Genomic DNA, 24,283 nt, shown 5'->3' on the forward strand with positions numbered 1-24,283 from the left:
ACCATAAGCCATTATGTCCATGTATATGAGATACGAGAACATCGCCCTAACAGGCATCGTTGCTGCTGCCCCTACCTACAGCCTAGCCCGTCTGCATTCTTTTCATCACACTGGCTTTCCTGCAGCAGTGCTATCCCCATTCTGGTCGCTGGTACCTTTTTAGGGCTCTTCTGGGTCATAAGAACACTGAGATATCATCTGCCTTCTCACCGAGCAGGGACAGTGGATCCAAACCATGCCAGGACTTAGTGGTGTCATACTGTGGGCAACAACCTAGATGAAGTATAATCTATCGAATTCATTAAGCCTCAATCCTTGAATATGTGACTTTTTAACATTTGGTGACAAGAGAAAGCACACCTGCTGCATACAAAGCAGGTTGACTACCTGAAGAAAATACCAGTGAAGTTTGTACTGCAGAGAGGAAGGACTAACAGACACACAATATATTGTAGTCATTCAAACAGTGTCTGGTTGACATCATCCCCAAATGGTAAAAGCAGTAACTATTGCTTCAAGGAAAATAATCCTCAGTCTTTGTCTCTTAGAATCAAATCAGAAGTAACAATAAAATTTAACTTTGGAAAACTTGTGTTCAGCATTATGAGCTCACCAGCTTTCCCAAAGATCATACAGTCACTAATCTGATTTGTTACAGACAATAAAGAAATATCATAGTATTTGAAAAATTGCTGTAACTCAGTAAACTAGCATTTTCTAATGTTCAATAGTATTACAAACTAAAACATGACTAAAAGACCATTCAGGGGAAGATGAACAAATTTTTCCCAGGTACAAGAATTCCAAATAATTTTGGGTTCCCCACCCTCAGAAACTATGCACAGTGACTTCCCTCCAAAGGCCCAGCATGGGGGGGGGGGGAGAAGGGAGAGACTGTCACTTTACATAGACACAAAAAAGGACTGTTCTGTCCAGAGTGTGACAGAAACAGCTGGGTTTTAATGTAACTCTGAGCACAAGAAGTTCCCTGATGAGGACTGATCTATAGTTAAACTGTTAGCAAAGGGTCATTTAGTGTTTTGCTGTTGCATTAAAGGAAGAAATTACCCAAGAAGATCAACATTCCTTGTGCCTCCTCTGGCCTCTCTAGCAAGGTGTCACAAGACTGAACACAGAAACAGACAGGAGAATTATTAAACCAAGTACTAAAGAATTTACAAAATAGTTTTTATTAAAAGTTGTTATTTAAGCTACCATATCATGAGTTTATTACTGTAATCTTTAAATAAACAAATAATTTTTCAAATTTTCTAATGGTTAAGTGTTAGATATTTTCTATATAACCAACATCTTTTGTGGTTCCAAAATGGGAAAGGGGTAGCACCAGGGCTTTAAGCAAAGCATTTTTTGTCACCAGCAAAGATGATGGTCTGAGCTGTGGCTTCTGGGAGGAGTCAATACATCAAAGCCCACATGGCCTTCTCTTGCTGCCAAAATTGTTTTGAAAAGTGAGAATTAACTAAAATGTAACAGGACATACTCTCAGATAATGCCATCATCTCCCTATTCAATCATAAATGAGCCAAATCTGGAACCCTATTCTTGTTACCCTTAAAACAGTCCAAACAGGGCTTCCTTGGGTGGCAAAAGGGGTTAACTTATTATATTAGCACCATCAAGCTATAGGCAGCACAAATTCAATCCTCAGCTAGAGAGCTGACCCACACGGCACAGCAGACCTCTCCTGTCTCTCCAACTGCTCCCCTCAGCAGAATATTTCAGTGGATCTGTCTGTTCTGCTCCCCACTCTCTCTGGTGACTCCTCTCACACACACTCCTCTTGCCTACACTGCAGCTCTTGTATGTGTAAATAAAATAAATCTTTAAAAAAATAAATAAAACAACCCACACTCATGCATCTGCAGATGGGAAGGCCAAACATAGACTTCCCTAGTGAGTGGTCCAGTGCGAAACCCCCAGTGCCTGGTCACTACTTTACAGCTCATACCTTTCCTGCCTTTCAATGCTCTCAGAACAGAGACATCCCTCCCATCAAGTATGTTCACTTTCCACCCTCAACAAGCTTCCAGGCTCCACTCAGGCCCAAAAGGGCCAGCTTTCCCCTCCTCTAGAAAGGAGACAATCCTATGCAGCAGTCCAGCCCTGGGCCTTCTCAGGTACTGATTGACCAAGCCCAATGTGGCTCCAGAGATGTGATTGTGAACACCCCGATTTTTAGGTTGTAAGCTTCCTAGAATATGCTACCCAACCACTTTCTCATATAGTCCTCAGACATAGCACATAACCCTGAGGGATAGCAAAGCCATGTGCTATGTATCCTGAGAGTCTGTGCCTTAAGGAACTATATACAAATCACCAGCTCTCAATTATACTTAAAAACCAAAGATTTTCAGTGTGATCACATCACAACTAATTTTAAGGTTTAAGCTCTGAATATAAGTAATCTTATGGCTTATAATCCTACAAAGTGGCTAAGTAGCAACATCTGCTATGTATCCCCCACCTCCTGTAGGACCTCCCACAGGGTCTGCAACACAACACTCAGAACTCCTTGTCCACAGGGAACTCAGTGCCTCCAAAGGCAGCTGACCCAGCTGAGAATGGCTGTCAACTGCTCTCCTCTGATTCTCTACCCTATTTTTTAAAGATTTATTTATTTATGCATACAAAAAGTGGGGTACAGGCCAGGGTGTGGGGGTGAAAGGATTCACCAGAGACAGAGTGGGGAGCAGAACAGGCAGAATGAAGGACACTGTAGAGGTGAGCAGCAGGTGTGATAGGAGAGGCCCACTGTGCCATATGGGTCAGCTCCCTGGCCAGAGGTTGAGCTTGTGCTGCAGTGGCTGCGGCTTCACAGTGCTGCACTTTAACCCGTTGTGCCACCAGGGAGGGCCCCCTCTCTGTTATAGTTAACACCCATGAGTCCCCAGCTTTTCTCAGTGACAGACCTCACAGAACCACACCAGAAGTTCAAGATTCAATAAAGCCCAGACCTAGGGGACTAGGGCGAAGGAGGTGATGGTCAGACCCCCACATGCTTTCCCAATACCTGCTGCCCCTGGACTCAAGATTACAACTCAGGAAACCTCGGCCACCAGCCCTGCTCTCCCTTCCTTCCAGCACCTGTGTCACTTGCTGAGAAGATGCTCCTCCCAGATAACTCCCATTTGCCTTACCTGGGCTACCTCCTGGGAGATCTTACATACAAGCCCCTTATTGGCATTCAAAAACAAATTTGGTGTTTTTAAGGTTAACCAAGGGAACCCGCAGGTCAGCACCTGCTCCCTAGATAAGTCACATGTGATATATAACTGCTTTTGACGTTGCAAGAGAAAAGCCAAATATGTTGAAAGCATTTTAGCTTCAGGACAAGGGTTGTTAGAAACCCTCTTCAGGAATGCCTTGGGTGGCCAAGGCACAGGTACCGGCTGAGGAGCTGCCAGCATGTGACAAAGCTCTAGCAGGAATACCGCTGAGAGACATCAAACTGCCCCACAGAATGATACCAAACAACTGCAAAATAAGGAAATCATCCGTTCAATGTGCAAATTTGCTGAACATGCATCTCTGTATGGAGGGTCATGATGGGGGCCAGTGCACACAGGTACTTTGCCTAAATAGCTATAGTGGCCTTTTGTCCCTTGTCAGGGCCACCACAGTCATATCCCCAGAAGGTTCACACTATGTAAGAGACCACTGCATCCATGGCCAAAGGAGGGTGCATGACAGAGGAAGTGGCAAAGGAGTGGTACTTATCTGTCACCAGGCTGACACACATTATACCCTATGTGACCTTGGTTACCTTAGGTTTCAGGAACAGGGCCCCCAGAATTTGTCACCTTTAAGTACCCCCAAATGACCTAATGATATTTAGAAATGCAGGTGAACCCAGTCAAATTTCAATTATTTCAAATCTGGGGTTAGGTTAGGTTCAGAATCTAGGCAGGTAGACAGAAATACAGAATTAGGATGGAGAGCCTACAGGTGAAGAGATAAGGTCAAGAATGAGGAGACAGAGAGGCCCAGATGTCTAGAAGGCATCAAATGACATAGGGAAGGGGTATATAGCCAGGGTTCCATTTCCAAATGTTCTCTGTGCACTGAGAAAAGTGAAAAACTCGAGTTGGCTCCTCCTAGGCAGAGCTGAGGGACACCTCCCTGTGGCTCTGGCCTCCCCAGGAAACCACCAGCACAAACAGAAAAAGCAAGTGGAATACAGCAGACAGACCTGACAGGAGTGGGGAGGCTGAACTCCAGAGAGCCTCTCAATGTGGCTCTCCCAGACCGAGAGAGATGGCAACCATGCAAAAGGAAAACCGTCTCTAGATTTAACACTTTGAACGTTGTCCTATGTCAGGGAGAGGGACCACATCACCCTCACAGCCTGTCTTGTTCTTAATCAGCTCAATATACATTCCAGCAAACAGCAGGCCATCACGTCAGGCACAGCTGCTGAGGCACTACTGGGAACAGGATGGGGGCTCAGGTTTGCACATGAATGACGAGGACCCCCAACAAGACAGAAATCACCCTTTCACTGCCAAGGTCTTAGAAAAAGATGATAGGCAGGCAGGCCAGGACTGGCCTCAAGCTCTCTGACGGCCCAGTAGCTAAAGTTGTAAAGGAAAGTGAGAGTGAAACAACTGGATGCCCACATCTTTGAAAATAGAATGGCCCCAACACTTAGCAGAAAAAGTCTGTCAGTTTCTTAAACAACTGAACACATACCAACCCAGTGACTCTGCAAATTGACTCCTGGGTATTTATTAACGAGAGAAACACAATCAAAGGACACATGAAGACTTCTACAGAACAAGCACAGTGGGTCCAGACCAGAGCTCACCTGTTGTCCACCCTGCAGTCACTCAGCAAAAGCTGACACAGCACAGGTGAAATGTCTCCCCACCCCCACCTCCCTTCAAAGCACAAGAAGTGAGAAGCCAGATCACTGTGCATGCCACATGACTCCATTTCCAGGAGTCTGAGAAGAGGCAAGGCTAGTCAGGAGTGTATGCCGAATCAGGGAAGGCCTGGAACTTTCCCGGGTTATGAAAAGTCCTGTATCCTGACAAGACTTTGGACCTGCTGTGGAAAACACAGGAGCAGTTCACTCGGCACATACCAGCAGCAACTCAAGTTTGCATTATTTTTCCACTCCCAAAACATGTAACAAGGACTCACCTACGAGCTACGGAATCACCTTGGACGAGTGACACACCCTTTCCTGGCCCCCACCCCCAGAGTAGAACCAGACCATCCACATGGTCCCTAATACAGACAGCAGGCAGTTACGAGAGTATATTGCTTTCAAATTAGTTTTCAATTTTGAAGAATTTGGGCATTTATATAGGCATGGGCAACATGGTCAAACTTACCACACTCACCAAGCCCCATCTTGGGACCAGAGACAGGGATTGTAGTTCCCTGGAAGAGGGAAGTGACTTATTTATTTATTTTTTTCTTTCTTTTTTATTTATTTTTATTATAAGTTTATCTTTACATTATTTTTTGTACACTTTTCCATCTCTTTCTTTTTTACAAGATTTATTTATTTATGCATACAGGCCAAAGGTGTGGGGGTGAGAGGATTCACCATAGACAGAGTGGGGAGCAGAATAGGCAGATCAACTGAAACACTGCTGAGGGGGGCACTGGGTGAGACAGGAGAGGTCTGCCACGCCATGTGGGTCATCTCCCTGGTGGCTAGTACTGCAGTGGCTGCGGAGGGCCTCATAGTGCTGAGCTGTAAACCACTAAGCCACCAGGAGGGCCCATGACTGGTTTCTTTAGGACACTGTCTCAACCTACTGTTCTTGGTGGATGCCAAAGTTCCAAAAGAATGGAGAGTGATTGTACCACTAAGAATCAGCTTCAAAAAAGATGCCCCACTTTGCAGACAATACATATTACAGTCTTTAAAGCTTAACCAGGAAGGTAGAAAGCTGTAAAGAAGTTCACATCAGATCATCTCATGCCCATACCATTATAGGGCATAGCATGCGTCTGGGCAAAATCCAATCCCACAGCAAAGGAGACTTGAAACGTGAAGAGAGATACACAGCTGCTCACAGACCACAGATCCCAAAGACGCCAGCAACAGGCAGCCCATGGGCAGTCAAGACTGTTTACTGCCAGGTTAGAGATGGCTGGCACCATCTCTAACAGCACCCATTAATTCTAACCCTGTGGGTCATACCCCACAATGTGGGGTCTTTCTCACCTATACTTCTGCATGTCCGTTCACAACATAATGTCCCAGAAAGTGGCTAAGAGAATCAGATCCTGTCCTGTTGTCTCTGCCCCCAAGAATAGTGCCTATTACAGAGCAGGGTTGGCCATGGTCTGCCAACAATCTGGCCAGGAATGTTACCTCTGAAAAAGACACACTTGAACATGATTTCAGTAAAGTCCACACTCCACATTCCTATGGCTTGGGCCACAGGAACCCAGCCTCTGCCTTTCAGGTGCAGGGCTTCTGGAGAGGGGCTCATGGCTCTCTACCTAAGAGGAAAGAAATGAAAATACCAAGCTATTCTCACATCATCATCAGTTCTGAAGATAACAATTTATGACAGAGATTCTCCTCTATAGGAAAGTACAGGAACAAAAGCTACTTATTGCAGAAACAAAAAATTTCCAAGGCAACTTGTTCTACCTGCCCCAGCTCAAGCTCTAGCCTTACCAACAGTCACACTTGGGGGTAAAGTGAAGGCAGCACAAGTCCATGACCTCTGAACTGCCTCACAGCAAATGCTAACTTGTATGTGAGCACATTTTTGGATGTTAGAACAGAACCCCAACTATTTTAACCTGGTCTTATTTTTAACTTCTATATTGATGTATATGACACCTGAATGTATATGTACCTCCATACATACCACAAAATCCACCCATTGCTAAGAATATAATTTCATGGATTTTAACAAATTTAGAGTTGCATAACCACCATCCAATTTTAGAACACTTCCACCACCCCTGTGTCATTGTGTCCCCACTGCTCCCACCTACACAACTCTGGCCCCATCAATTACTCTCTCTCTCTTAAGGAGTCTGCTTTAACTCTTCCTATAGAATTTCCTATGAAACTATGATAAAAGGCTTCTGGGTTTGGTGCACCCTTGGCATGATGTGGTCCATTCACATTACACTCATTTTTCTTTTTGTTTGCTTTTTGCACTTGTTTTGGTATCTCCTTTTGATCACTGAGTAGCAATTTACTCTAAGGATAAGGCGAGTGTGTTCTGTTTATCTGTGGATCTCTGGATTGCTTCCCCTTTTTGTGGCTGCTATGAATTATACTGCTTTGGATGCCCATGTAGCTGTCCTTGTGTGGACTTATGTTTTCATTTCTCTTGGGTACATTTCTTTGTTAAATCGCTTAGTTAGATGGTGAATATCTCAACCTTTTAAAGAAACTGACAAACATGATTATAAGATTTTACAAATTACTTTGTTTATCCAAAGTAAAAGGGATTCCTCCAGTTTCTCCACATCCTAGCCAACACTTGTGACTATCTTTTCCATACAGTTGTCCTTAATATTTGACTGACAGCCTAGCACAGGACCTATCTTGGAGAGTGTTGTATGTGCACATGAGATGAGTGATATGGTGACCAGGTGGGATGCTCTACAGCGAAAGCAGTTATGCCAAACTGGTCACTACTTCTTTCTTTAAAAAAATGTGCGCGTGTGTATGTATACAAGAACTGTGGTACAGGCCAGAGCAGGGGTGGAGAGGGGGGCGGGCTTGGGGAGACAGGGGGGAAGGATTCCCCAGAGACAGAGTGGGAAACAGAACAGACAGACTGACTAAAATACACTGCTGAGGGGAGCAGCAGGAAAGGTCTGCTGTGCCATGTGGGTCAGCTCTCTGGCCAGGGACTGGTGCTGCAGAGAGCTCCTCAGTGCTTTAACCCCTTGCTCTACCAAGGAGGCCCCAGTACTCCTATTTCCTTTTATAACATTTTCTTTTGGGTTGCTCTATCAAGTTTTGAGAGCTGAATATTGAAATCTCTAATGATAAATGATGAATCAATCTTACCAGCTTATGCCCCAGTATCTTGGGGCTCTGTTGTGAGTAGCATTTGCTTACTACTGTTTTATCTTTATGGTATAGTGTTGGAATGCCTCTCTCTGGCTCTAGTGAAGTCTACTAAAGTCTATTTTATTTGACTATTACAGTCAATCCAATTTTTATATCTTTCCCCATTTTTTTGTCCATGTAAGGGGTATCTTTATATACAACATAAAATTAAACTATTGAATAGATCTTGCTTTTCCTGTCCCATCTGACAATCTCTGCATTTTGATTGGGGTGTTAGACAAGTCACATTAATACAATTATCAGTGAGTGAATTTACATTTATCATTGTTATTTTTTCCTTTTGCCTCCCTCACTAATTGCCTTCTTCTGTGTTAAGTATTTTTTAGAAAACCTCTAAATTCTCTTGTTGATCTCTTTGTTTTTTTCCTTTCATATAAAGTTAATGTTTTAATAACTGCTCTAGGGATTACAATCATCTTAATTTATCACAATTACTTTAAATTATTACTAATGATCTAATATTAATCCAACCCAGTTTCATTTTTCCTCTTTTTTTTTTTTGCCATCACTGTCACATATATCCTTATCGAGATATGCTACAAACAAAAAAGATTGTAGCATGCCTTTCGTGAATTTCCTGAAATCTAAAAGGGCTGTATTTGTCAATTCTGCCCTGTATTAGGTGACACTTAACACCTTAAGTAATGTTATGTGTTTTAGGTTAAAAGAAATAAAAGATACCAAGTCTTTTTTATGTAACCCACACATGTACCATTCCATTCAAAGCGCCTGTTATCTCTTGTGTTTATCAGCACATTACTTCCTTTCAACCAGAACTAGCAGATTTGCCAGTAATGGATTCTCTGTCTCTGTATACCTAAAAATGTCTTTTTCTTACATTTCTGAAAGACAGTTTCATTGGATATAGAATTCTAGGTTGAGTTTTCTTCTTTGAGGACTTTTTCTGGTTTCACGTCTTAAACAGAAATAGCCATTCATGACATCAATGTTTCCAGCATGTGCGGACATCTTTTCTCTTGCTGTTTTCAAGGTTTTCTTTGACTTACAACAGTGACCTATCCCAGTATCTGTGATGAAATTATGCTACTTGACAAGGTTTAGTAGGCTTCTTACATGAGCTTCTCAACATGCTTTTGACCATTATTTCTTTAGATAGCTATGCTGTTACACCATACCCACCATTAACTATCTATAAGCCGTCCCTACTTGCTGTCTCTGAGATGGGCACCTTGAATAACAAGGCCATATGCCTGCATATGCCAAGCAGGTTCTCTTCACCAGTAGAGTGATGAGAGGATGTGGGAGCTACAGGCCAAATCATACATTCTCACTGTTTTCACTGAAGCATTAATATTTCACAAATGAGCATGGGGGTACTTTCGTTTCCTGACTTACAGCTACAGGAGCTATATGCCTTTGTGGAAATGCATCAGTGGCATACCTTGTATCCCACATTGTGTATTCTACATCTCTATTAGAAGAGAGAATGAAATCCTCTCAGCACAAGAATTTGAAACAGCATGTTCAAGTTACAAGACCTAGTGAGCCTAAAGACCATAGTACACCAGCAAGACTCAACTGTAAGTTGTTTTTTATCTGCTCCCATGGGGGTCCACACCAACCTAGAAGTTCACAAAGTAACCACCATACATGATAGGGGATATTTCCCCAGATGTCCCAAGACAGGAGCTGTCATTGATAATTCTAACACAGAAATTGCCACCCATTCATTCCGGAACAGATTACAGCTTGAGGATAGCTTTGTCCAACCTTAACCTCTCCAATGAACCAGAAAATTTTATGTAAGAATTCTAAACACACATTTAATTCTGAGTGGAGCTAAAGACTGAAGGGCAGCTGCCCGGCTGATTCTGGACACACATCTGTCACCACCCATTTACAAAGACAGACTAAGGTAAGTAAGGGGTGTACATGACCCCACTGCATGCCAGGCTCTCTCCACTCGCACACCATGTCACACATGCCCTTGATGTCTCCAGTCCATGTGCTCGGGTCAATCTCTGGCCCTACTTCATGTGTCACAGAACATCATGCCCGTCAACTTCAAAAAAAGGACATGGAAGTTAGAAGCCAACAGACACAGGGGCAAAGTCTGTTGCCTAAAGGATCCACTGAGTTTTCTTCTTTGAGGACTCTTTCTGGTTTCCCATCTCAAACAGTACCTATTCATGACAAATTGACACCCTGGCTATTGACTACCTGGGCCAAAGATAGTCCTAGGCTTTGGAAACAGAAAGATATGGGTCTGAGGTATAGCTCTGAGTTCCTTCAACATTTATCTTCTCCCTCAGAACTCACTGGCACCCCCCCTGTATGTGAGCATAGTGAATACAGACAAAATGTACCCCAGGAGTCCAGGAGAACAAAGCTGAGTTTCCCAAAGCAGGCTACCTCCTTACTTGAGAGGCTCTGAGGATATGAGTCAAAGGAGGGAAAGGTTACTGAACTTTTAATTTTATTTCTGAAACACTAAGGAAGGCTCTTGCTTTACAGCAGGGACTACAGAAATCAGAGCTGGACAGAAAAGGTCCTTTGTGGTAGCAGGAGCATGGAAGCACATCCACCTGAGAAAATAATTCCCCAATAGGAGGAGGTTAAATGGTCCCTCTTAAGTAAGTTTTAAAAGTTGAGAAACAGCTGGTCAGATGATTTCTGCAGTCCTTAGGATCCCAACAGTCAAGACTGTACAGTGGCCTCTGAATTAGCTGAAACTCACAGGAAGATAAAGAACCTCCCCATTTCTGCACCTGCTGCATCCCACTCTCATCTCAGGCAAAGAGACATGGTGGAGATGTGCAAAGAAGGGGGGGCAGTGAAGGAGATGAGGGACAGACCAGAGGAACTATGAGCTAGTTATGTGCCCACAAAGGGCACTGAGGTCACAGGATAGCTGGGTGTCAACATTCTCCATGAGCAAGGACCTCACCAGAACTCCAAGGGAATGGAGTCCAGTGAGAGCAGGGGCAGTTGTTTAAAACCAAATTTCTCCTTAAGGGAAAAAAAATGGCCCTCCCTGGTGGCACAGCAGGTTAAAGCACAGTACTGCAAGCTGGCCATAGCCGCTTCAGTACAAGTTCGACTCCCGGCCCCGGAGGTGACCCACATGGCACAGCAGACCTCTCCTGTCTCGCCCGCTGCTTTCCTCAGCAGTGTACGTTGTCAATATGCCTGTTCTGCTCCCCACTCTGTGTCTAGTGAATCCTCTCACCACCCCTGCACTTCTGGCCTGTCCAGTTCTGTACGCATAAATTTAAAAAAAAGTGGGGGGGGAGATGATTTTGGGGTGGTATATGGAATTTTACTTCTTCCAAGCACTTTCCTTAATAATCTCACAAAAATGAGTATCCAGAAAGTTACTCTTCAAGAAACAAGTATCAATAAGGAGAGCTACAGAGCAGTCAGAGAAGACCCTGGTGATGTGCTGCCTATGAGGGGCAGTAGCACCTGACACTGTCCCCAACAGTAGGTTTCAGACCCTTGGCCTCTTTGCCTCAGATCTAAGAACAGGGAGCACAAGTAAACAACAACCTCAAGTTTTCCCACAAACCAAACACATCAAGTTGCAGAGACAATAGGTGAGTTTAGTGAAGAGGTTAGGATGTTTCTCCCCTGTGATACCCATATCACAGGGTCACTGATGTCCAGGTATAGGATGGCACGGTTGCTGAGTGAAGGAGATGCTATTTCCATGACAATCCACCAAAAGTTGTTTCCTACAGGCCAGGGGCAGACTATACCCCCAACCCCCACAATGCCTGGCACTCACCTGTGGGAGGTGCGCATGTCCACAGGCCCGTCACCTGTCTGCCCTTCACCTCTACCCGCAGCCACAGCCTCTGGCCCCCTTAGCAGTCCTTGGGATGGGCCTGTACCAGGCTCGGGTGTCACTCTTATATCTCCATCAGCATTTAAATCTGAAGCCAACAATCCTCTCTCCATCTTTATCTTCTTGCTCTCCACATCATCTTCTGCTGGATCCCGGTCAAGCACTCGTTTCTGACTTCGTGTTCGGCATGCTTCTTCAGTCATTCTGAACTTGGAGGGAAGAAAACACTACATTTAAATTTGGCAAAGTGAAGTTGCTACTTTAGAAACTGCTTTGTGTCAGTGTGAAGTGTTTGCCTTGCTACATGACAATGGCAAAAACAGGTACAAGGATGCTTCTCTGCCCTGAGGAAGGCTAGGCAAGAAGCAGGGATGTCTGGGAAGTCAAGCTTTGTGCGACCCCATTCAGGGCCAAGGTCCTAAGTAGGAACAATGCAAGATGGCTGTTTATCAGAAGGAAGGGGAATTCACTGTACTGCAGACTCCAGAACAAACAGGGAAACCCCTGGATCTAAACCTGCTGTTGTGGGACTTGGAGCACTTGTACTTGCTAGAGGTGTCAGGAATGGGGGAGGGGGACCATGCTGTGCAGGAAGAGGGTCACAGGCAGCCCACTCCTGCTCTTACTGACTCAGACTGACCCTTTTCTCCCCTTCCCTGGAGGGCCTCCTCTTTGACTGCTCACCTCAGGGGGTGTGCAGTGAGGGTCACATTTACCCCTCCAGATGCCAGTGAAGTTAAATGAATGGGGTGAGGCCTGGCCCGGTATTGTGCCCCAGTCCTGTACCTGCAGTACACACATATCTCGATTTAAAATAACGAAAGAAGAGGAAAAACAGCTGAGTCAGTTTTTGATGCCATGACATCACTGGGCTCCACATGACCCTTCCCAGGATTCAGTCTGAGAGACAAAGCACTTTCCAGAAAACCAGTCTGAACCGGTTCCAGACAACAAGCTGAAGTGCTGTTAACCCTCACAGAGACAGGAGGGACAGCAGGGATGTCTGTCTGTAGGAGGCGGCTGGCATTCCACGACAGAGTCTGGGACACAGGCCTGCTCTTAAAGGGGCCTCAACGTCACAACAGCAAGACACACAGTCTGTGAAAGGAGGATCTAAAACACCATGGAGTTCATGAAGGACACAACAGAATTCAGAGGCCAGACTGGGAAAACCCCCTAAAAGTGCTACACGTGTCCCTAAGACAGCAGCAGCACGTCCACTTAGTGTCATCAGCTTCTGTTTAGGTCCACACAGAGCCTCGTTGCCTCGCCTGAAGTCCTGTCTTCAAGGAAGCCCACTTTCTAGAGGCAGGGAGTATTTTAGGCAAGGTTAACCATACATGGGAGGTACTCCAGAGCTCACTCTCTGCAGCTTACACAATGGAGCTGACTTCCCTGGGATCAAGAGAGGATCATGAGCCCTGGACTCTTCCCTTGAAGGAAAATGACTGCTACTCCAATGCCCTGGCACTGAGACACCTGCTTATACACGTGGGCCAAAAGGTCATTGAACAAATGGGTCTTCCAAGTTCCTATCCTCTTGAGGTGCCCCTCCACCCCCCACCCCCACCCATTCTCAATTAAAGGCAGTCAGGCTCCACCTTCTGTCTCTTACCTCTCCTCGTACACCCCTCCCCCAACCTCTCCCACCCTCACTTTCATCTACATCTCCCACCCTATTCCACCTCCCAAGTGGGGAGTACGTCCTCATTGTCCCACCTCTCTCTCTCTCTCTCTCTCTCTCTCTCTCTGCCTTAAGATCTCTGGTTTCTATCATTCTCCAACCACACACACCCTGGAAGATTCTATCTATCCAGTCTCCACATGAGGCTGAAGATAAGAATGCCCTCTGCTCCTCCCTATCTGAGGGAGGGGTCATCTTTACAGCCACAAGAAGGAACATCTGAGTGATTCAGCCTCAGACTTAGATTGTAGGTCTCTATACACAAGCCCAGGACAGGGAGGAAGGAACTTGTCTGGAGGCACATGAGGAGAGACTGACCTCAGCAAAGAGGGTCACGGTGGAGTCAAAGGAAATCCCTTCCCTAAAGGTGAAGCTCCTGAACTGCTGGTGCCCACAGGAAGAGAGGTCCCAAGTGGATGGGGGAGAATGCTCAAACCCATATTGCTATACCTCCTCAACCCTACACTCAGATCCCCGTATTTCCCCCACTACTTCTCTACTCCAGAGAGAAACCATAAGCCCTAGGCTCCATTCCATGAGTTCACCTAAACCCAGGCGACAAAATGTGTTTCATATAAAGGGGACCAACCACGAGGTCACAGTGTGTCAGGGACTACAGCAGGCAAGTGGAGCCCAAGTGTTTCATTTCTAGTGGCTGGTGTGGGATTAACAGTTATGAGAGGCCAGAGCAGAGCCTCAACTGCTCTGCCACAAGGCAGTCCACCCCAGCTCTACATGCCCTGTGTGTACAGCAGGAAGCTCACCCTGAAGCTCACCCTGGAACTCTGCCAGCCCAACTCAGAACAACTGTCTGTATCCCCGAGGCAGGTCACTCTGGGGGGCCTGCCTTACTTCTCCTCTACTGTGTGAAGGAAAGCACAGCTGGAGAGTTAAATAGCCATGGGGGCATGCACTGAGGGCTAAGTTCTCCCACTCAGTGAAATCTCCACTGGACTCTGGCTGCTGGCACCCAGTAGGGTCTTACTACTGGCCAATCCCCTGTTGTGGCGCCTGTGTAAGGGAGGGGAGAGGCTGGCAGGAGGGGGCGGTGTGCCCATTATACAGAACAGGAGCCACCTGTTTTAAGGCACAAAACCAGGAAACCCAGCCCAGAGGATTAAGTGTGACTAGAACTTCTGCAGAAAACACTGAGAAGGCGCATCAGGAAACTAAAAGCAGCTGAATGACCCCAACTAAAATCTGCTTCAAAATTTTTGGTGAGAGGGTTGGCATACAAGGGGACTGTACCCTGACAGCAGTAGCTACACAGCCAGCTCTCACATAGCTGGCTACTGTGGTACCAGTGGAAGCAGCGATGGGGGGGGGCTTGGGGGGGGAGTACATAAGTGTCTGCATCATAGAGACACAGATAGAATTCAGAGGGCCTCAGGTTTAATTTTATTTGGGGTTTAAAGAGGTACTAAGTTAGGTTTAACTGTATTTGGAGTTTAAGGAGGAACTAACTCCACTGAGTAGATGATTATGGCCCAGGTCACGCTCAGCTTCAGACAGGTTCCAGTCACACTAGTGGCTACTACACAGGTCTAGTACAGATACTGCCTGTGGCCTCAACCTCCCAGGACAATGGAACACCAAGTTCTGGGCAGAATGCTGAAACAAAAGCTACTTTACTATAGTAAAACAACATCAACCAACTGGTCTGAAAACCTCAAGCAGAAGAGTTATTCTGAAACAACTCCAGACCTCTCCTGTCTTGCCTGCTGCTCCCCTTAGCAGTATATTTCAACAGATCCACCTGTTCTGCTCCCCACTCTGTCTCTGGTGAATCCTCTCATCCCCTACACCTCTGACCTATATCCCAGTAATCATATGCATAAGTAAATAAAAATTTTTTTTTAATGAGCCAGGAAGTAGGAAGACGGGTCCTAAGTGTGAAAAAACCTGAGTGAGTGAAGTGCAGTTGGGGTGGGGGGCCCTGACTTGTTCTAAATGGGGTTCTGAATGGGATGGGGGAGAGCCAGAGGGTTGGGTTTGGTCAAGGGCTTCTGCTGCAGCTGGGTGGACAGGGGGCAGAGCAGTGGGAGACTGCTCTAGAAGGAGCTAACACCAAAAGTTTTAAGCTGAGTTTTAAACATCAAAATGTCACTGAAGCAAGTATAGGGATGCAATTTACAGTGAGAAATAGAAAAATAATCCCAATAGTCAGTTTCCACCACGACTAAGACATGGCAACAACAAAGGCCATTCTTGCTGATGGGGTGAGGGAGCTGGCCACACTAATTCTGTTTTTCCACCCACAGCTCATATGTGAAGCAAAACACAATGATGTTAGAAACACCTTGAATGAGAAAATCTAGTTGTAGAATAGTCTACTGTTTGTTGGTTTAAAATGCTTATAATCTCCGGGGCGGGGGGGAGGGGAATGCTCTAAGTTTACTAAATTGAAGTTAAAATAATCACTTTCTGTATTAAACACTTTTGAATTAAATTATTTCTCTTAATGGTGACTTTTTATTAAGTCTTTATATAACACTTTAACTGCTGGATAGAGCTGAGAGCTGTAAAGACAAATGTCATAAGGACATGAAACTGTTCATCTAACAGGTAGAATCAGTCTCCTGGACTTCCGAGGGTGGAGGGGAGCACTACTGTCTCTTTCCTACTACTAACTGGCAAGTATTTACTTCAGGGCCCTCCCAGGTGGTGCAACAAGTTGAAGCACAGCACTATGAAGCTATCCACAGTCACTGCAGCACCTAGTTCAATCCCCAGCCAGGGAGGTGACCCACACGGTGCAGCAGACCTCTCCTGATCCAGTGTATTTCAGTCAATCTGCCCATTCTGTTCACCACTCTGTCTCTGGTGAATCCTCTCACTCCCTTTACCTCTGACTTATACCCCAGTTCTGTATGTACAAATAAATAAAAAATATATGTGTGTGTATGTATATGTACATGTACATATGTATACACACACACACCTCAGTATCACTTATGGCTACAGCCCTGGAGCTCTGGGCAGTAAACCTAAACCTACAACTCAGTCTAAGGCCTGAGTCGCTATCTATCCCAAATAGCCTACAATGACCACCACCAGCCCAGAGTTGTAAGCGCTCACTCTGACAGGATCTAATTCCAAAGCCACACTACTCACCTGTGCTAAGATCTTGCCTGGCAGCAACTTCTCTTCTCATTTGTTTTTAATTTCCATAGTGTAGCACCCTGAATGGTCTAGTATGTGCTGCTACCTTAAACCCACCTTTCTGTACATTAACCTCATAAATTGTGTGATTCCTCGGGTTGCCCTATAGGATGAAACAACGCAAATGAAGTACTTACATTACAAACTCCTGCTCCTGGCACTCTGTAAGGAGTGTGCTGAGAGGGAGCCTCACAGACTGAGGCCAAGGAGGGACAGGAACAGAAAACAATCCAGGTAGGGAGAAGGAACCATGGGCTCAGTCACTGAGCAGGGATGGCCTTGAGCAGAGGAAGGGAGCCAAGAGTCAATCCTGTACTAAAGAGCTGCTCAAAGGAGAACCAAGTTTACTCCTCTAGGTTTTTAATCCTTAGTGGTCTGAAAACTTAAGACACTCCAGAACATGTGTTCTCTTGCATGCACATCAGTGGCCCCAGTCCTGCACCTGCCAGGAGCTGGGACCTTTAAACATTGGTCTGAGAAGATTGGGGAGATGCCCTGCGACAGTCCAATGATCCAAGATGTGTCCTGGGGTGATGCTGCTACTCACAGCAGCCTTTGTCTTTATAAAAGTGGCGGGCATGCCACCCCACAAAATGGCAAGACACCAAAGTTAGAAGAGCCCCTCACAGACATAACTGCCACCCCCTTGGTGACAGCAAGGCCACACCTTCACTGCTCCCTAATGTATCCCCAGACACAAAACAGGTCACTGCCAACATCTGAGAAGGAACACAGGTTCAAAATGTATTGTTCCTCGGTTATTAACAGAAATGTGGGTCTTCTTGCTTTAAAGGGCAAAACACCTAACACTGATATCTACCTGAGGCACAGCACCTCAGATGACATAGTCACCTGCAAGATGAGAACTAGCACCAGCCTCTGTGCTTTACAGGTGGGTACCCCAGTGAGAGAGTGGAGTGGTGCAAGGACTTAAAAGTTTGTGCTCCTCCAGAAAGTGCCATCAAACACCCAAGGGAGAAGGGAGGTTTCCTAAGGAGACAGGGAGCCCCACCAGAGGGAGGTGGGCTTGACCTCTCATCCCAGGTGGCCAGAGCCTCGGGATTGAGACATAGCTTTGGCGTGCTGAGCACAACATATGTGTATGCATGTTCCCAAACCACTACATGGTAATACCACACGGAACAGCAGGAACAAGGAGTTAGACAGAAACCCCAAACTTCATGACTGACATGACGACTAGATTAGCATGTCAGCATGTACAATAGCTAAGAGACACCAGTGTGATGTGATGTGATGTGATGCCTGACCATTCACATGGGTTTTAAGGGTCACTTGAAGGCTGAGACAAGCTACTGGGTTAGGGGTTTGGTTGAAGTGTATGCATTTAGTCTTGTGTTTTGGAAGGTACTCAGACTATTTTCTGCTTTTACCTAATGTAAGAATTGGCAAACTTTTCCTTAAAGGTAAACAGTGGGTTATTCTCAGCTCTAGAAGTGATTAGGTCTCTTCCCATTACTAAGCTGTCCACAGCACAGGTTCCAACAAGAAAGGCTGTGTGTCCCAGTCAAACTACCAAAGAGATCACAAGCCAATAGACAATTTCCCAACCATTAATGTATGTTACTCCTGGACAAAAAGCACACATAAACAAAAGCAATGCATGTTATGCTCCAACTGTGCCCTAATCTATCAGCAGTGTTGGAACAAATCTGCTTTTTCCAAAACAAGCATTGGAACAGCACTGACTACAGAGAGAGTTCTTTCAAAAGATCTTGAATATGTAATCCAATTCAAGCCCTGGACTCAAAAGTACCCTCTGACAAGTCAGAAGAAATTTAATTTCAAGAAGTGCTGAACACAGCTTACTTCGGGGTTCATCTGTCTCACTGCATAGGTACATCTTACACCATTCTGAAAGCCCTACACACTGGAACTCTCCAGATGAACAGGTTCTTCTCAGAAGGAAATTCATACTATCAACTCCATCACAAAATTTTAACCCAGTTACAGAAATGAGTAGTTCCTCAGCACACGTGCCTGTGCATTAGAGCTCTAATGAAAAGACAGGGATGTGAGGGGCCACAGGAGCAGGCTAGTTTCACTGAAGAGGTATCTGAGTCAGGGTGCAAAATGGTAATCTAGTATACAGGAGCAGTAACTGGGGACCAGGGGCTGGGAAACCTAGGGTTGCTGTGTGGCAGAAAGGGATCTCAGCCAGAAGCTTCTCCAGGAACCCAGGACTTGCCCCCACCCTAAAAGCAAGGAGAAATCTATCTAAATAAATAATTCTATTTTAGGAGGGAAGAGGAGTGGCCATTACGAGAATGTGGGTCCACACCACACTCCCTTCAAATGTTCCACTCCAGGGTAAGTCCTGGCAGGTGGATACCATTATTCTAGCACAATTACCTTAGTGGGCAAGAGAATAATAATTGCAGGAACTTTCCTAGGATCCAGACTCTACTAGGTTACCACCTTGGTCCTTCAATTCTGGGACCTTTATACAATGACTTCCAATCAGATCTCATCCTGCCCACCCCATAGGTGGATTCCTTGTACACTTAAGGACTGACTATGGGTTTTCTGAGCTTTCTGAATGGTATTTTAAGGGATCAGTGAAGTTCACCAGGTAGACAGCCACTTTATAAAAACAAGAGATTAATTCTGTCCCACTGAAAAGACTAAGTGGGTCTTTCAGAGGCTTTTCATGAGGTGGACAGCCTCACCATTTGCCTCGGTCACAACTCCAGGGTTCTGACTGAGAGAAGCTAATGGCAGCAAGAAGGGAAAGGGTCAAAAAAACCATCTCTCTCTCCTGACCTGGGATATCTCAAGTCTCCCAGACTTGAGAAAGGGGGGGTTTCCCCATTCCACAAAGCTACAACATACCAAGCCAAATACACACCAATCTTGCACCATACATGGTATGGCTGCACACCCATGCAAACCCACATACTTGCAACTCATACATACACACATACAGAGTTTTTAATCCCCTCCCCTCTTCTGATTCTTGCCCAGTTCTCTTGGGAAAAGGTCTCTATTCAATTCTGAACAAAAACAGTATTTTTATGCTACCCGTTTGGCCCTGGATCCACCTGTCTCCTGAAGAGGGAAACAAGGTAAGACACAGAGGGTCAGGTCAGAATCACAACTTCTAAAGCAAAAGAGTCCATAGCCCGAACATCCCAAGAGTTCCTACACCCCTGCCACTTCACCTTGAGACTGGCCAGATACCATCAAATACCACACCAGTTACAAAGAGCTTCCAGTCACCAGCACTGAGGCCATTTCTATGGGTTCGTACATATACTGACCTGAGCTAACAACAAAGTAAAGAATGGATTGCTGTTTGCCCTTCATTTTCTGAATGATGTGTGAAGCCAGAGACTGCTTCTGAAAAACTCGAAGCCTGGGACAACCTATCTCCCAGGTTATAGCCTGCCTAGCTCTACAGGGCCAGACAGTGACATACAAGAAGCCAGTCACCTGAGCACCTCTTCTGTAGAGAGTGGAAGAAAGACTGAGGTCTACCTTTTGGAAGTCAAGACCCTGCAAAAATTCTTGAGATGTGTTTGCAAATCAACATTTTATTACAAAAGTCAGTACAGGTCCACAGGCCTCCCTAGTGGCAAAGGGGTTAAGTCTCAGTGCCATCAAACTATTGCCAGCCACCACAGCACGAGTTCATCCCTGGCCAGTAAGCTAACCCACATGGCACAGCAGACCTCCTCTGTCTTGCCCCTTGCTCCCCAAAGCAATGTATTTCAGTCAATCTGCCTGTTCTGCGCCCCACTCTCTCTCTGGTAAACCTTCTCATCCCCTGCACCTCTGGTCTACACCCCAGTTCTTGTATACATTAAAAAAAAAAAAAAAAAGTCAACATAGGTCCAAAGGAGGAAGGGAGGAATCTAGAAATGCTCCCTCAGAGATGGACCCCAGGGCTAGAATCTGGATTTGGTAAGAAATGAGAAGAAATGGCACAGAAAAGGTAAAGTGGTAGAAATCAATGGTCCCACAAACACGAGCTCCAAGAAAAATGATGCAGACAAGAAAAAGATCAAAACTTTTAACAACTTTCAAATGAACTGAGGGCTCTTAGAAAAAGTATCCCAATTATATTCAGCATGAGGCTCAAGGTGCTCTATCAGTGGGTGAGAGAAGGCTGGGACCTCTTACTGACTCAGAGGGCAGAGGAAGGGAGCACTGAGAACTCCAGACATATGTGTGCACACACTTCACTCCAGAAAAAGCCAAACTGCTCCCAAAGGGACATGTGCCACCACCCACAAAGTGCTCTCTGCCTTCCAAGAAGACACCATGGACAGTGCTGACGCAATTCCAAGCAGGAGTCAAGAGGGGAGGGTTAAGTTGAGGAAAAGCTCAGTCCCTCTTAGCTGCTAACAAGACAGCTGCACCACATATTGCACTAAATTCCCACTTGAAAAACAAAGACTATCCAAAACAAGCTATCACCACCCTAGTAAGGTCAAACCAAGACACCTAGACCACCCATCAATCAGTTCAGCCTGGGTTCAGGAATCAAACAGAGGTAGACTGTTAGGAGTAAGAGCACCTCTAACTTTCACATTTACAAATAAATATGTATTTACAGTCTTACTGACTTTCAAGGTAAAGAACTCAGAAATAATGTCTTCAGAGATATATTTAACAAAATTAACCTGGAGAGTAAAATAACAAAAACCACAACAAATTCCAGTAAATAGTCAACAATATTTAAAAACTAAACCTGAATGATGCTCAAGTTCCTAAATGCAGATCCTGTGTGTGTTCCTGCAGAGAGAAGGGGGAAATCCCCAGACCTTATCCCCTCTTCCAGGAGTCATGGGCGGGGACTGGAGAAAGGAAGATAGCACAGGGATTTAGAATTTATATTCTCCTAGACACAGTCACCTCATGAAAACAAGGGCCACACCCACCCTACACAGGTCACTCAGAGGCCAGAGATCCCAATGCCCCACTGCCCTTCCTGGTAACAACAGATGAAGGCATCCTCACATCCCAGTTTCAGCATACAACAGAATTGCTTGATCACATATTAAGGGTGAGGTAATAGAAGTGTCTCCAATACTACGAACAGTTCACAGGCTCACCCAAGATGAGAGCTTAGTTCTGGTGTTTACCTTCTAGCAATGTTCATGCTCAGTAAGCCACAGCACTCCAATCAAGTCAGCAAGGAAAGGGGCACAGAGATTCTAGAAGCATTCCATGAGGCTATCCTCAGTGTCAAGGGCTTGTACTCAAAGGCCAGGCTCAGCAGCCCCAGAGTGTGGCCATGCAATCAGACAAGCAACAAAGAAACCTAGGTACCACCATCTAGGGTTATCTGAGAATTATCAATACCCATAGGGGAAAGGGGGCCAGTGGAGATGGGGCTGAGCCGAAGCACTATGAGGGCTGGTGTTTTAGTCTTTCTCTTCCTCAGGGACAAGTCCTCTGTCCCCACCCACCTGTCTCTGAAATCACAAAGGTATACCTTCCATTTCTATTCCATCTGCACTGTGCTACTGGGTGTCACATCACAAAATAGGATATGTTAACCCTTCCAAGGCCACATTTCCTCAGGGCCCAGCAAAGAGAGCCTATATAACCCACTCCATTCAAACCTGAAACTGAAAATGGCAGGGAGTTTTTGCATAGAAAAGCCCAGGAAGGGCAAGAAAACCCTTTTCTGTTCCAGGAAAGAGATCTGAGTGAAAAGTCAGGGAAACTAATATGCATCTTTTGTCATTTTCATCATATACCCAGCAATACAAAGGCCATTACCAGAGGCCCTGCCTGGGCATCCTTGACCAAACTCCTCCTTGAATGTAGGAGGGACTGCACCAACAGGTAAACCTACTTCTACAACTAACCCAAGTCTTTGGTCTCAACAAAATTTGGGCTTAAGAAACAGTTCCTCCCAACAAGAGTTCTTTCAAGACTTATGCTTCCATAGAAGTCCTCCTTTTCCTCCACCATCTGATACAAAAGCCCCCTATTCCAACCTCCAGAAAACAGCTGAGCAGAGTCAGCGGGATCACATTAGGAACCTTTTGTAAAACATGTTATTCAAGACATGGAGGGAAAACAAACAAACCAAAAAGACAAGGCACGCACTCCAGCTGCAGGAACCTGCCAACTCTTTACTCTCCCCTGCAGTCTTTCAGTCCTCAATCCATTTTCTCAGCTCTGATCACACAAACGTGGTGGCTATTCTGTCAGCCAACCTCACTACAGGGGCTCTGCACTTCCACTCTTGTCTGGAAAGATCCTCTCCCAAGACTCTGTACAACTCTTCAAGCATCAGCTTCAGGTCTCAGTAAAGTGACATTCACTCCACATTGCCTTTTAGTGTGTTTCAACCTCCATTTCCCACTTTATCAACACTTGACATTCTTTCTGTTTATTCATCTCTCTTTCTGTATGTGGTCCCTGGCCCCATGATTATCAGGGAACACTTATCAGTGTGTAGCATCCAGGGCAGAATAAGTGCACAACAGATATCTGATAAACACAGGTGAAAAAACGTACTTCAGAGCTTCTAATGTCTAGTCCCCAGCCCCCTTTCTGATTAAAGAAGCCAAATGTCTAAATGCCAACAGAAAAGATAACGAGCAAAATATAGCAAAACCCCTACCTCACACACTATACAAACACTAACTTGAATCAAATAAATATTAAAATCTAAACTATTAAAATCTTAGAAGAATAAATCATGACCATGCATTTGGTAGATCCTCAGACTGGTACCAAAGCAGAATATCAACACATAAAAGAGATAAACTGAACTTCATCAAAAATTAAATCTTTTGTCCAAAAGGACACTATTAAAAAATGGGAGAAAATATTTGCAAACAATGTATCTGATAAGATTCCAATGTCAAGAACCCTTACAACGAGATAAACAACCCAATTTTTCCAAAGATTACACAAATGGCAAATAAGCACATAAAAAAATGTTCAGCATTATCAGTCATCAGGGAAATGCAAATCAAACCACAATGAGATATGACACCCACTTGATGGCTAGAATTTAAAAAACAAAAACAGAAAATAACTAGTAGTATCAAAGACATAGAGAAATTGGGATCCTCATGAATTGCCCGTAGGAAGTCTGGTAGCTCCTCAGAAAGTTAGACTGAATTGCATGTAAACCAGCCACTCTACTCCTATGCATACACCTAAGAGATACGAAAAAAAATTTTTTTTAAACAAAAACATGTACAAAAATGTTCTTCACCAATAGCCAATAGTAGAAACAACCCAAATACCCACAACAGGTGAATACATTAAAACAAAAAAGTGATCCATCTACTCAGTGGAATATCATAAGAAATGTGGATGAACCTCATAAATATTATGTTGAGAAGCCAAACACAAAAGACCACAAAATGTATGATTCATTTACATGAAACATTCAGAACAGAACAAGTAAATCCATACACAGAAAGCAAACCAGTAGTTGTCAGAGGCTGGGGAGGGGGATATGGCACAAGAGCTAATGAGGAGCCAATTTTGTTTTGACTGTGATTAAAAATGTTCTGGAATTAGAGATGATAGCTGAACAATACTGGGAATG

At 44.9% G+C, this 24,283-nt stretch overlaps 1 protein-coding gene across 2 annotated transcripts in view; it reads right to left on the reverse strand.

Annotated features, from left to right (window-relative positions):
* Positions 1 to 24,283, reverse strand: part of GATAD2A (GATA zinc finger domain containing 2A) — a 70,204-nt gene that overhangs the window by 16,699 nt on the left and 29,222 nt on the right. For both annotated transcript variants that reach the window (XM_012729168.1, XM_012729167.1), the window contains one exon: positions 11,835 to 12,103. In XM_012729168.1, the coding sequence (XP_012584622.1) occupies positions 11,835 to 12,097 (263 nt within the window). In that variant the 5' untranslated portion in view covers positions 12,098 to 12,103. The remainder of the gene's footprint in view (positions 1 to 11,834; positions 12,104 to 24,283) is intronic.

The sequence above is a fragment of the Condylura cristata genome, unplaced genomic scaffold, assembly GCF_000260355.1.
Source record: "Condylura cristata isolate star-nosed mole 26May11 unplaced genomic scaffold, ConCri1.0 scaffold00024, whole genome shotgun sequence".
NCBI classification, from domain to species: Eukaryota; Metazoa; Chordata; class Mammalia; order Eulipotyphla; family Talpidae; genus Condylura; species Condylura cristata.